We start from the raw sequence: 13,872 nt of genomic DNA, 5'->3' as shown, positions 1-13,872 counted from the left end.
GCATGTAAATTATCAGGTCTAATCTAGCCCTTTCTGGTTGCTCATGCTACACTATCAACACCATGTTTTGGTGGGCTCATGTAATTTTTCAAAGAGGCAGGGAGGCAGTGGTGGGATTCAGTCAGTTTGCACTGATTTGGGTGAAGTGGTTGTTAAATTACCCACTCACCCTCCCCGCTCCCATGCTATCAAAGTGGATCCTGGGCACTGCGCTGTACTGCAATGGAGAAATGGGCAATGGAGCAGCTGGCATGAGAGAAAGAGAAGGCCGCTTTCCCTCTTTCTTCTCCCTGCTCCTCCTCCTTCCCTCATGCCGGCTGCTTCATTGTCCATTTCTCCATTGCAACACGGCACCCAGGATCCACTTTGATAGTGAGGGAGTAATAATTTGCCTGGCCAAACTAACCCCACAGTCTCCCCTACGTTGGGCCAAGCTTCGATTGTGCTGCCAATTTAATTTCTCGCCCTTCTCACTTTTGCCCGCAGACTGACCAACACCCCCAGCTCTACGGGAAGGGGGAAATCCTTCCATTTCCCCCCAATTCTTCACTTTCGCACACGAGCTCTCAGGAGCATCAACTCCTTGTCTTTATGGTACCCCGCTCCTCGTTCCTCAGAAACCTCGCTTCCTTAAAAAGAGCAGTCCGGAAGGCTGAAACAGTTGAAAGACCAACATGCAGACAAGCACCCTCGTAAACAGCCTTTTGGCAAAGGGTGGAAATTTAACAACCGGTTCGCTCAGGGTTTGGCCATCATGGGAGGATAGGTGTCCCATGTGTGCAGGAGATGATTAAAGGATGAGGGTGGTGAGTCATGCCTTCCATGACAGCCAACGTGACCCTGGGCGAACCGGTTGTTAAATTATTTGAATCCCACCACTGCAGGGTACCAGCGCCAGGGCCCTGCATAATGATTAGAACACCATTTCTTGTCACCTTTTGTTTTCTAAGCATTTATTGCTATACTCCCATGCTTTTTTTCCAGGACTAAGGCCTGTTGAATTGAATCAAGTGAACATACTTAAGATAGTATTGTAAGGCTGGTATCGCTTTGGAAATCTGCAACGATCCCATTTGAAGTCAGACATACAAGAAACAACCAGGCATAACAATTCGGCTTATGTGAAATTGTATGTTTTACAATTAAAGAAAATTAAAGGCAGCAAGGCAGAGTTCAGGGCCCTGTTTAAGGCAGCAAATGTCATAGAGATTTTTCCCCTAAATTGCTAAATGTGCAAACTCCATGGCCCAGAGGAAGGAGTAGTGTTGGAGCTGATAAGCAATGTAAAACATAGAATATATGAAGAAGTAAGTTTGTGAATAAGAGATATCAGAAACAGCTTTAGGGGGAGGGGGGAAACTGGAAGGAAGATCTGGTGGGTATATAGATCCCTGAAGCTTTGCTTCTAGAGAGTAGAGCTTCAGGGATCTATATATTCACCAGATCTTCCTTCCAGTTTTCTTTAATTGTAAAACATTTTTTTTTTTGCTTTGCTTTGTTTCCTTTAAGCATAATCTGGATATTCTGAAGCATGGTTTAATTTGCCACATGTCTTTCCTTCCTTCCCTCCAGAGATCTCATGGCAATTTTCTCCTTGTGCATTGAGAATTTAGCCAGGCACAAAGAAACTCCAGCTTCTATAATAAGTTTTATAACTGAATAGAGACCCAGCTGGGTTACCTTGGGCCAGCCACTCTCTCTCAGCTCTAGAAAAGAGGCAACAGCACACTACACCTGAAATCTTGGGGGGGGGGGAACCCCTGCAGGAACATGTCCAGGTAGTTGCAGGAAGTCAGCACTAACTCAAAATAGCCCTCAAAAGGGTGTGTGTGTTAAACCACATGTCTCTCCCCCGCCAAAGGTGTGTGTGTGTTAAACCACATGTCTGTAATGTCTTAATCCCCACACTCTTCTCATGAGACTTAGAAATTTGATTTTTAAACAAAAGAGCATGTACTGTTCTATATGGGGAAGAAAATAAATACTTTTTTGTGTATGAAGTATTAATAACATAGTAATGTTTGTTACGATATGATTTGTCAATAATGGTATAATTGACAAATCATATTGTAACAAAAATTACTACTTAATTCCCAGTAAAAATACATAGAAAAGTATTTATTTTAATACATAGAAAAGTATTTATTTTCTTCCCCTTGTAGAACAATACATCCTCTTTGGCTTAAAAACATGCTCTTTTGTTTAAAATCAAATTTCTGGGGCTCGTGTAATATGTTTCTGCACCATGGATCTTTTATTGATATTACTGTTATGTGCTTTTAAATGGTTTTTAAATGGACTCCATCGCCATCTCTGAGATTGAGCATCTGTGTAGCTTTATGGAAAAGTAGCCTCTTGACCTTCCTCGTCTCTCTTTCCTTCCTAGAACTCTCTCTGAAGTGATGCAGAACTCACTCCATTTTGAGTATTTCAGGAACTTCCTCAGGCTGCACAATGCAGAAGCCCCACTCCTTTTCTGCCTGGCTGTAGAAGATATAAAAAACGAGGCAGATCCCAGGATTCAGCATATGCAGGTCAACGAATGTGTCCGAACTTACTTCTTCAACTCTATTCCACCTGGTATGTGGCAAGCAAGTCTCACAAGGCCAAAGATAGGTCCAGGGATGATTTGCTATTGAATTTACTTCCTTGCTGCCAGTCACAAGACCTTCTGACCGTCTTGTGCTCCTGCCTTACTAATCTGGACGGGCCTTCTGTTTGGTGCCCTGTGAGACAAAAGGGAGAAAGGGCCTTTAAAGGTCTCTGCAGAAAGCTCCTGGTCTCCTTCTGATCTTGGCTACTTGTAAATGCTTCCAGGTCTGGTTTGCTCAAGCCAATTTGAAAAGAACTCAACCTGAGAGTTTTGAATCTTCAAAAAAAGATTGGGAAGAAGTGCTTTAGATCTTACACAAGAGCACCTCTTTGTTCTTTCAAATTTTTCTTCAGGCTTCTTTACAAGACTTAAAAAAAAATAGTGTGGCTCTTTCCGATTTGCATGGAAGATACAATGCTATAATGATATGACCACTAAGTGTAGCCCAGAGTCATTCAGGGACAAAACAATCACCGAGATGTCTGGTATGTACTTTGTCTTATCCAGAAAAACTGCTGCATTGTGATGAATATGTCATCCATGAGATTCCAAAGTTACCATCAGTCCCTGTTCCCATATTGGTCACTGCTCAAATATTAGTCCTGAGGAACTTGGAAGAGAAGTGGTGAGTAAAGAGCGATGACCAAACGGTGCCACGGGGATTATTCATTTTGGCCGTTCCATAGTCAGAAGACTGTATGTGGTGATATGGAAAGCCACCGAGGCATTGACATAATAATGCAGATAACAATGAGATGGTACTCCTCAAAGGGAACCTATTGTATTTTAGTTCTGGGGTGGAGTAAAGTTGGAGTTTAGCCTCCTTTGTGTGCGATCTGCCTTGTGTCTATACACTGCCCATATGTGAATTACCATATGACCAATTTATATCTGGAATATAAATTATTTCTCAGGCCCCAAAATGGGGGAGGAAGGTAGGACAATTTCGGAGTCCTTTGCCTGTTACACTCAAGTTTCTCCTATAAACATCTTCAAGTGAAAAATGAATTGCAGTAGATAACAAGGAGTAATAATTTACCAAAATGAGTTCCCTTTTTTTACTGGCAGGTTTAATATGTACCAAGGCCTATATCCTGATAGTGATGTTGCCATTGTTCCAACTGGTTGGAAGAAGAAGGATTCTCAATTGACAAGCAAGCAGGTGACTGATGGTTGAAGAAGTTGTGGTGGGAAGGGATTGGATTCATACCTTCCATAGGGATTGATGGTTGCAGAGGAGGGATTTGTGTTTACATCCTTCTGTCCTATATTCAGACCAAATCTGAAATTACAAACTCATAAACAGCTGACTCAGTTGTCTTGATTCTGATTTTAAAAGCTATTCTAAGCTTTGAAGGTTCAGAGGAAGCCAGGATGCAGGGCATTGCATTCAATGAACAAAGCTTGTCTGCAGTAATGAACTACTGGCTTGTCTTGAAGAATCGATTGAATAAAAGAGATGATCTTATTCTGACCTGACATTCTCCTAATCAATTGAGATGCTGGGTCCATAGTCTGAAATAATATGGGGGCTTTAAATAACTAGGGTTTTTTCCTCAGTCTTTATCTGCTGGAAGTGTCAATCCTCAAATCTTGCACTCCAAGAACCAGAAAGCAAACAGTAAGAGAAAAAAACTCTCTGAAATAATCTTCCTCCAGAAATTTGTGTGGCTCCCCATCTTTAGGTCATTCAAAAATTTACTGGGGATCAGGTGGTTTTCCAGATCCTAAGGTCATAGTGACTGTGGAGCCCCCTGTTTTATTTTATTTTGATTTGTTGTTGTTGTTATCATTATTATTGTTGTTATTGTTATTATTATTTAGCCAACACAATTGCTAGTTCTTTAACAGATGTTGGTCTTCATCTATATCGAGTTCTTCCCAAGAACCTAGGAAATTGTAATTAATATGTATGAGAGATAGATAGATAGATAGATAGATAGATAGAGAGAGAGAGAGAGAGAGAGAGAGAGAGATGATATAGATATAGATATAGATATAGATATAGATATAGGTATAGGTATAGGTATAGGTATAGGTATAGGTATAGATATAGATATAGATATAGATATAGATAGATATAGATATAGATATAGATATAGATATAGATATAGATATAGATATAGATATAGATATAGATATAGATATAGATCCAAACAGTGGGGTCCTTTGCAATTGACAGATGGAAATGTTGTCAATGGGCAGATTTTCTAAAAGCTGTCCAAGATGTTTTGGTATGATAGCCTGTGTGCTGATAGCCACAGGGATTACCATGGCCAGATTATGCCATAATCTTTCAATTTCAATTTTCAGATCTTGATGCTTTGTGATGTTGTCCACTTCCTTGTCATCTATTCTCGTTTTTCACATTTCACCTGTGAGAATTAGCAAGGTCAGGTCAGGCTGCCTTGTGTTAAACATTGCAAACAATGGTTTCTTTTGTAGAAAAGATGCTGGTGTATTCTTACCTCCTTCGTCAGGAGGGTCTGCAAGTTCCGAAAGGCGATGAGTTATGTGGCGCAACGCAAACGCTTTGAGAACTATCTCCTCAAGGAGGTGAAGAATGACAAGGAAAGTGAGTCCCAAATCTCTCAGTGTCCACGCATTGCTGTTTTTTTTCAGGAGAAGAAGTCTTTTATTCTATGGATTATTTTAAAACCAGGAAATTGAGAAAAGGCATCAACTGGTTCCGACTGCAAGGAATTCAAGCATCCAAAGCTAACTTGGTTACCGGGAATGAAATGAAGTTTGAGAGTTTTGAAGGTTTTTTTAACACACACACACACACACACTTATGTCCTTGCTTCTTCATTACTCTAAACCATGGATGTCAAATTCACGTTGTCATGGCAATGTCATGTGACGTATCGGGACTTTCTTCCCCTTTGCTAAACGGGGCGTGGGCGTGGCCAGTGCAGGATGCATCCAGCAACCAGCATCTTCAGCAACCAGCCCTCCACATAGTGTGGAATGGTTCTACTCAAGTGACACTTTGGTTGAGTCTGCCCCTTACAGGGAGACAGACTGCAACTGGAAGCTGGGAAAAACATTCTAATACAGGGGTGTCCAACCTTGGCAACTTTAAGACTTGTGGACTTCAACTCCCAGAATTCCTCAGCCAGCAAAGCTGGCTGAGGAATTCTGGGAGTTCAAGTCCACTAGTCTTAAAGTTGCCAAGGTTGGACACCCCTGTTCTAATAGTAAGACCAAAGCCATAGTGAAGCCAATGTTAAAGATTATTGAACTGAATTATTTCCATACCTCTCATCCGGTATGGATTTTTGTGAAAGATGCTTCCTCTCTTTCTCTCCAGATATACAGAGTCCAGCTCAAACAAAGCCCCCAAGTCAGAGCGGAGTTAGTGGGCGTTACGCCCCAAGTTCTGCACCACCAGAAGAACCTGAATTGCCACAGGTGAAGCGCAAGCTACCTGGTGGCCGCATCATCTCAGTCAACTTCTTGGTGAATGATCTCTATTTTTATCTAGAAATGGAGAGGTAAGTCACCCCCTGCTATATTGCTTGCCATATCATTCATGCTTCTTATATTCTGAGATCTATAATATTTATCCCCATTCATTGTGTCTGGTGTCATTCTTCAGCCATCATGTTGTAAGGCCATCTATGATATATCTGATCTATCTTGTCTGGGTTGGGTAATTGGCCAATAAGTTCTCCAGCCTAGGAGGCATCCTCCTCTTAGTTCACCATAGCAATCTGTGACAGTCACAGAGACCTTTTATCAGGCTGGTGCTGAATTAACATGACAGCTTTTAGCATGGGAATGGACCACAGGAAGAAATGTTCCCTTGACCCAAAATATGGCCTGTTATTTGCTGCATTGCCAGTCCAGGTACAGATGATATCCACTGTGATGTAGTCTTGCCTCCAGTTTCTGTTACATCAAGGGAGGGCTTTTGTATTTCCCATCTGACCTGTCTCTCCTTTTTTTTTTCTATGTATTACTACCACAGGTTTCTTCATCTGTCTGACACCGTGGTCATGCTGGCTTCTCTTGGGTTCTATACAGAGAGGGATATTGCCTTCTTGAAGAACAAAGTGACCACCATCTCCAAACTATTTCTGAACTCAGACATCCCACCTAAACTTAGGGTAAGAGATCTGAAAATAACTTTTCCAACCTGTAATGGGATTAGCTGTGCTTGCAGAAACATAAATAAAAAGATGCCGTGTTTTCAACTTAATGGCAGAGAATAGGCACTGAAGTGGACAGACAGGCAGGTAAGATTTAGAGATTATTAGTAAAGCTCAATTTATTATTATGATAATAGTGGCATGTTTTGTAAAAGCCAAAAAGCAATTGTGTTGCATCCCACACTAGCACAAAATTTGTATCTTTAAAAAAAAAAGTTTTTATTTTTTAAGACAAACATATACAAACAAAACATAAAAACTTAAAACCAATTACCATTTTATATACATACAAATTTGTATGTAAAATTTGTATCTTCAAGGGCCTATGTTTAAAGGAACCATTCAACTCTCTTTTCTCAGACAGGAAGTTTCTACTTTGGTCTGTGGTGATAATTTTCCTACACACATAGAGAGAGCTCCTTTGGGTATTGAGACTGATGACATATAAATGTAATAAATAAATCAACAAAATAAGCATTTTTAAAAAAAGAATCAGTAAATTAATTCTTTTTTGCCATTCATTTTTGAATATTGTAAACCTTGCCAATTCTTTCATTCTTTGCGCTGCCCCTTTTCCCCTAGAAATCTGACATAGCTCTCTTGATTGGTCTGTATGTTCATGTCTGATAATGATTGGTCTATATGTTCATGTCTGATAATGATTGGTCTATATGTTCATGTCTGATAATGATTGGTCTGTATGTTCCTGTCCCTGAACAATTTTAGGGATGTGATTTCACAGAGAGGAGGGAAAGCCTTGTAGTGGCCAACCTGAGCTGTTCCTTCTGTCTGTTTTCTCCCCTAGGACTTTCATGTATGGCTGGCTAGGGAATCCTGGGAGTTGAAGTCCACAAGTCTTAAAATTGCCAAGGTTGGGTTTTACTTATTTATTTATGATATCTTCCATGATCAGGTCAATCTCACAGATGCACAGTGTATTCAAATTCGGACTTTAATTGCTGAAGGTGTGGTGAACAGGACTCTTTATCATGGTGCTATCATTTCCATCTTCCCACATATATTATACTTCTGGAAGAAGTAAGTATTTGTATCACATGGAATAGATTTGCTGTGTATGTATATTTCATATGTGTGTTGAGACACTCTTATAGGACCTTTTCCAATTGCAAAAATTAAAGTGTTCTCCACTCATCAGATATCTGTACAGGATTAGCATTTGCTGCACTTACTAGCAATTCATGTTGGCAATGTTATTTATTGATTTGAATTCCGCCTGTATTATTTTTACAATAATTCAAAGCAGCAAACATATCGAACACACCTTCCCCTTCCTATTTCTCCCACATCAACAATCCTGTGAGGTGAATTGGCCTGAGAAAGAGTGACTGACCCAAAGTTATCCAGCTGGCTTTCAGGGCTAAGGTGGGACTTGAACTTACCATCTCCTGCTTTCTAGCCTGTTGCCATTATGATTTTATGTAACTGTTTGACTAATCAATCAACTAAACTATCAATCCCTATCCTGCATCTAAAACCTGTGTTCTGGTTTGTCACCATATAACAATATCCTGATTTGAAGTATTCAGGGCATGTTATTAAAGCTTTAGTAAGTAAGGTGTCATTAAAGCTTTAGTAAGTAAGGTGTCACTTTAGTAAGTAAGGTGTCATGACACCACTGAATTGGTGTCATTGTCCTCTCTTTTCTAGTCTCACTAATAAGTAGAAACTCTCCACTAATCATTGTACAGCTGTACAGTGTAGACCCCATCATCTGTCAAGATCTGCTATCAAGTGTCAGCCCAGCCAGGTAGAGCAGACTAAAAAAATCAATGCCCTAAAGCAGGGGTCACCAACCTTTTGGACCTCAGGGACCACCAAACTCATAATTTTAAGTCCTGTGGACCAGAGACCCTGGGAAAATCCCCAAAAAAGTCTGCAGGAAATTCCCCACCCCATTTTCCTATCAATCAAACATTCTTTATTTGGGATTGCAGGATACCATCTCCAGCTCCGTTCTCAAGGTGGGGGGAGAAAGAGAGAGAGAGAGACTTTTGGCTTCATGCAAGGAAAGCAGCAGAAGCAGTCTTTCTCTCCCCGAAACTCTGCCAGAAATGACTCTGTGAGACTTGTCGTGCTGGCACAGCCTCTTGGAACAGGATGCCTTGCAGGATCCCAAAGACTCATTTCTGGCAGATTTTGGGGGAGAGAAAGAAAGACTTTTGCTGCTTTCCTTGCATGCAGTCAAAAGCAGAAGGAGAAAGAAGGAGAAAGAAGCAGCCCGGTGGCCAGGCAAGGCGCATGGGGCAAGTTCCCCCCCTCCGCCCTTTCTCCCCTCCCCTCATTACCTTGTGTCGTTTGCAATGCAAGTGACGCAATCTTTAGAAAATAGCTTGACCCCTTCCTTTCTGTGGCAGCCCCTCAAATATTGGACACGATATTGCTATCACGTCTCCCCTGGTCCTTCTCTCCACTAGACTAGCCAAGCCCAGTTCCTGTAACCATTCTTCATATGTTTTAGTCTCCAGTCTCCTAATCATCCTGGTTGCTCTTTGTACTTTTTCTAGAGCCTCAACATCTTTTTTATAGTGTGATGACCAAAACTGGATGCAGTACTCTAGGAGTGGTCTTACTAAAGATTTATAGAATGGTATTAGTATCTCACTTGATCTTGATTGTTAATCAAGTCAGAATTGCATAAGCTTTTTTGGCGGCGGCTGCACACTGCTGGCTCATATTTCGCTGGTCATTTGATTGCAATATTGATGGGTTAAACATACAGTATGTTTGCCCTCACAACAAAAATACCTGGGCTCATTAAATGATTAAGGAGAAAAATGCTCTCTTCGGACCAGAACAGCCAAGGATAATTTTAAGCTACCTCATGTATGGACTGAGGATGAGAGAAAGATAATGTAACAATGACAGAATAAAAAAAAAGGTCACTGGGCATGTTTTTGATCTGGAAAATATCTATTATCATGGACAAAATCAGAGAATAAACAACAACAACAGGATTATTAAGCTGGTCCCAAAGTTGATTTTGCAATCTAAGCAATACATATACCAAAATCAATTGAAGGTAGGAGCCTGCATGATCTTACTGCTTGTGCAACTTTTGTGTGATAATTTGATTTTGGATGGTTTAGTAGTACAAAAAGAAAAAACTCAAAGAAGAATTGCATGTCCCTAAATTGTCACTCTGTCTACTTGTCTCCTGTTTTTTTGGATTCTTTCACTCTACATAAATTATAGCCCACCCAGCCAAACAGGTGTATGACAGGCCATCAGAAGGCTCAGGAAGGCTCTAAGTTTATTTGTCCGCTTTGTTTTTTTGTACCTTTCTTAGCGAGCAACTCTTTGCTTTGTCAAATGTGCATTATGTCAATAAAAGCTGCCAGGAGTATCAACATTTTTCCTGGCAGATACTGTTATTGGAAAGTGATGAAATATTTCAGAAAACGTAAAGGAGAAAAAACAGATGAGATTCTTCCTATACTACCACTGTCACCTACAAGGGTAGCTAGGAGGTCCAGTGGTTTCAGTGGAGGTAAGCAGAATATGCAGCTTCCATGATTTATTTTGTATATGCTGTATGTTATAAAATATGCACTTGATTAGCACGTTTGAACTGTATATCACAACACCAAAAAGCAACTCCTGACCTTTTATAGGGTGCTAAGCCTTCAACCTCAGTAACTTTAATTACACCATTGTTACAGTGCACATATTAAAACAATTTTTATCAGTGATGTTTGTTAGGAATGTAAGAATGTAATAACAGGTATTTGGGTTAGAAATATATAAACCAGGATAGACATTTTAATACTGTCTCTTTAAGATAATCCTAAAAGTGTAATTGGGTGTGGTTTCTCAAACGGCCATAAGATGGAGCCAGAAACCTGGGTTGTCTTGGTCTTAGTCTCAGAAGAAGTTTCAGTAAGTTTCTGTTTCCTTCTGTTGGAGAGTATTGCCCTTCCTCCTAATTGACTGATATTCTTGGATTTGATGTAAGTCTGATACTGAACTTTGTTATTGGATTATCCCTGGACTGAAAACGGACTGATCTTACCTGTGAATGACTTTGGACTGTGTTTGAACTTTGCTTAAAAGTTTCTGGAAGTAAAAACCTACATTTACTGTACAGTGTATCTGTGTGTTGTGTGTGTATTATTCAAACACTACTCTCTATACGTCTCCCTGAATCCGCTCATTCTCCTAATGGGGAATTACCTCAATAATGTTTCATTTGGGGGGGTATCAGGTGATTATGCCTGTGTTATAATTTGCCTTCACTTTTAATAAATTTATATAGAAGATCATCCAATCATCAGGTTTACTTTGCTCAAGGGAATACAGCTACTGCTGCCTCAACCAAGGGAGGCAACAGATGAATCACCTGGAGAAAAATGTAAGTCTTTTTTAATATAATTTTATTAAGAATTTTAATTATAGTAGTAAAATGTAATACAAATTAAACTGAAATAAAGGGAAAAGAGAAAGAAAGATTAAAAAGTGCAAGGAAATTGGAAAAAAGAAGAAGTAGGAATATAAAGAAAGAGAATAGAAATATGCAGGTAGTCTTCAGCTTATGATCACAATTGAGCCCAAAATTTCTGGTTAAGTGAATTTTGCCCCATTTTATGACTTAAGTGAATCACTGCAGTTGATAAGTTAGTGACACAGTTTGTTAAGTGAATCTGGCTTCCCCATTAACTTTTGCTTGTCAAAAGGTTGCAAAAGGTAATCACATGACTCTGAGACACTGCAGTGGTCATAAATATGAACCAGTTACCAAGCAATCTAAATTCTGATCACATGACCACGGAGATGATGCAAAGGCCGTAACTGTGAAAAGTGGTCATAAGTCACATTTTTCAATGCCGCTGTAACTTTGAACGGTCGCTAAATGAACTGTTGTAAATTGAGGACTACATATATAAAGAAGTGACTTGCAGTTTTTGTCACTAGAGGGAGTCAAGCTATTCTCCAATCCAAAGCAGGGGTCTCCAACCTTGGCAACTTTAAGACTTGTGGACTTCAACTGGCTGAGGAATTCTGAGAGTTGAAGTCCACAAGTCTTAAAGTTGTTAAGGTTGGAGAACCCTACTCCCAAGCACCTAAGGGCAGGACAAGACACAATGGGTGGAAACTAATCAAGGAGAGAAGCCAACCTAGAACTAAAGAGAAACTTCCTGACAGTTAGAACAATTAATCAGTGGAACAACTTGCCTCCAGAAGTTGTGAATGCTCCAACACTGGAGGTTTTAAAGAAGAGATTGGACAACCGTTTGTATGAAATAGTATAGGGGTTTTCCTGCCTGAGCAAGGGGTTGGAATCAGTGGTGGGATGTAAAAAATTTTTTACTACCAGTTCTGTGGCTGTGGCTTGGTGGGTGTGGCAGGGAAAGGATACTGCAAAATCCCATTCCCTCTCCACCCCACTAACCTGCTTTCCAGCTCTGTTCTCCTGTGCAGGGCAATAAAAGAAGACCCAGCCAATCTGCTGGGACCCGGGAGGCAGAGAATAGATGGGGGCAGGGCCAGTCAGAGGTGGCATTTGCCAGTTCTCCAAACTACTCAAATTTTCCGCTACTGCTTCTCCAGAACCGGTCAAAACCTGCTAATACCACCTCTGGTTGGAATAGAAGACCTCCAAGGTCCCTTCCAACTCTGTTATTCTATATTCTACTACAAGTATAAACAAAGATTCTACACTTGCTGGTGGAAAGTCCAACTTTTCTGGATGGTGAACAATTTGCTAAATTCTCAGCTGCTGATCAAATGCCAGCTGGTCATAAACTGGTAACAAGCAAAGAAAGCCAGGAAAATCCAACCTAGGTGATCAGAATTTTGTTTTTTGTTTTGCATTTCCTACATCCTGATCCTCTTCTTATTATCAGTCACACTGAAGTAGGGACAATCTAACCCTAAAGAAATTGGCAATTGTCCAGAACTTAGAACTTAGTTGTGGATGAGGGGAAAAAAAAACGAAATGGCTTTATATTACTTCCCCCCCACTTCCAATAGGTTGAGGCTTCAAATCTAACTTAACTCCTTTTCCTTGGCAGCATCAATAGAAAGTGCATCTCATAGGAAATCGTCATCTGGTGCCTCTGTGCAAAAAAGGTAAAATGTCTTTGAAATATGTTTCCTCTACTTGAGACTTAAAATTCTCTACCAAATTTATACACCGATAAATTAGAGAAAGACAGTTACTGATTTTTCAGTGAAAATTCTCCAGTGAATTTTCAGGTAAAATTCTCCATCAGGTACATGAGTTCCTTATGGAATGTGTATGTGCATGTGTTTCACTTCTGCAACCAGTGGTAGAAACAGCCAGGCTTACAATTTGGCCAACCTTTTGCATCCTGCCTCCATGCAGAGGGGGTGCTGTTCAGTGATGGGATTCAATTTTTTTTTACTACCGGTTCTGTGGGCGTGGCTTGGTGGGCGTGGCAGGGGAAAGAGACTGTAAAGTCTCCAGTCAGAGGTGGTATTTGCCGGTTCTCCGAACTACTCAAAATTTCCGCTACCGGTTCTCTGGAACTGGTGAGAACCTGCTGAATACCACCTCTGGTGCTGTTGCAGCCACTTATGTGCATGTAGAAACACACACAAGTGGTGGAGACTATTCAGAGGAAGTTCTACAAAGCAGCCAGGGCTGAGGAGAAAGCATGAGACATTCTGTCATACCCCTGTTGGAGACTGACTCCGAGGGAGAGGAGGAACAGCCATCAGGGAGTGGGAGTGTGGCTCCGGAGGTTGTGGAGGAAGCTGGGGAAGGACAGAGGCCGGCTGGGCAGTCAGGGGAAGACCCAGGCCCACCCCCTCTCCATCCTAGGGCATGCAGGGAGGAGAGGATAAGAGAGAGATGTGAATGGCATGGTCTACGGGGAGGAAAGGGCCTTGATCCTCTTCATGGGCTGCAACTGTGAGAACTGGTTAAAAGGATTGACATGTGTATGGGCCAGTGCTGGAAACAAAGCATGGAAATATCTTTAGTCTGTCATTCCTCTCTGAGTTTCGCATCCTTCCCAGTGTGTGTTCCGATATCTGTGGACGTCTTCAAGCCCTTATCTTGCCTGGTTCCCTTAATTGCTTCAGTGTGGTTTGTGTTGTTTTTATAATTTATAATTATTAAATTATTTTATAATTTATAGCCAT

At 40.8% G+C, this 13,872-nt stretch overlaps 1 protein-coding gene across 1 annotated transcript in view; it reads left to right on the top strand.

Moving 5' to 3' along the window:
• Positions 1-13,872, top strand: part of RGSL1 (regulator of G protein signaling like 1) — a 35,187-nt gene that overhangs the window by 17,931 nt on the left and 3,384 nt on the right. The window contains exons 12-21 of the mRNA XM_087960003.1: positions 2,387-2,580; positions 3,101-3,218; positions 3,662-3,755; positions 5,039-5,172; positions 5,917-6,090; positions 6,567-6,705; positions 7,661-7,785; positions 10,131-10,255; positions 11,021-11,116; positions 12,777-12,834. Coding sequence (XP_087816129.1) covers positions 2,387-2,580; positions 3,101-3,218; positions 3,662-3,755; positions 5,039-5,172; positions 5,917-6,090; positions 6,567-6,705; positions 7,661-7,785; positions 10,131-10,255; positions 11,021-11,116; positions 12,777-12,834 — 1,257 coding nt within the window. The remainder of the gene's footprint in view (positions 1-2,386; positions 2,581-3,100; positions 3,219-3,661; positions 3,756-5,038; positions 5,173-5,916; positions 6,091-6,566; positions 6,706-7,660; positions 7,786-10,130; positions 10,256-11,020; positions 11,117-12,776; positions 12,835-13,872) is intronic.

This window comes from Notechis scutatus, chromosome 3 (assembly GCF_049901735.1).
Source record: "Notechis scutatus isolate UNSWTSFEM ecotype Mainland chromosome 3, rNotScu1.2, whole genome shotgun sequence".
NCBI lineage: Eukaryota > Metazoa > Chordata > Lepidosauria > Squamata > Elapidae > Notechis > Notechis scutatus.
The sequence above is the reverse complement of the archived record's forward strand: the minus strand, read 5'-3'. Positions and strand labels throughout refer to the sequence as shown.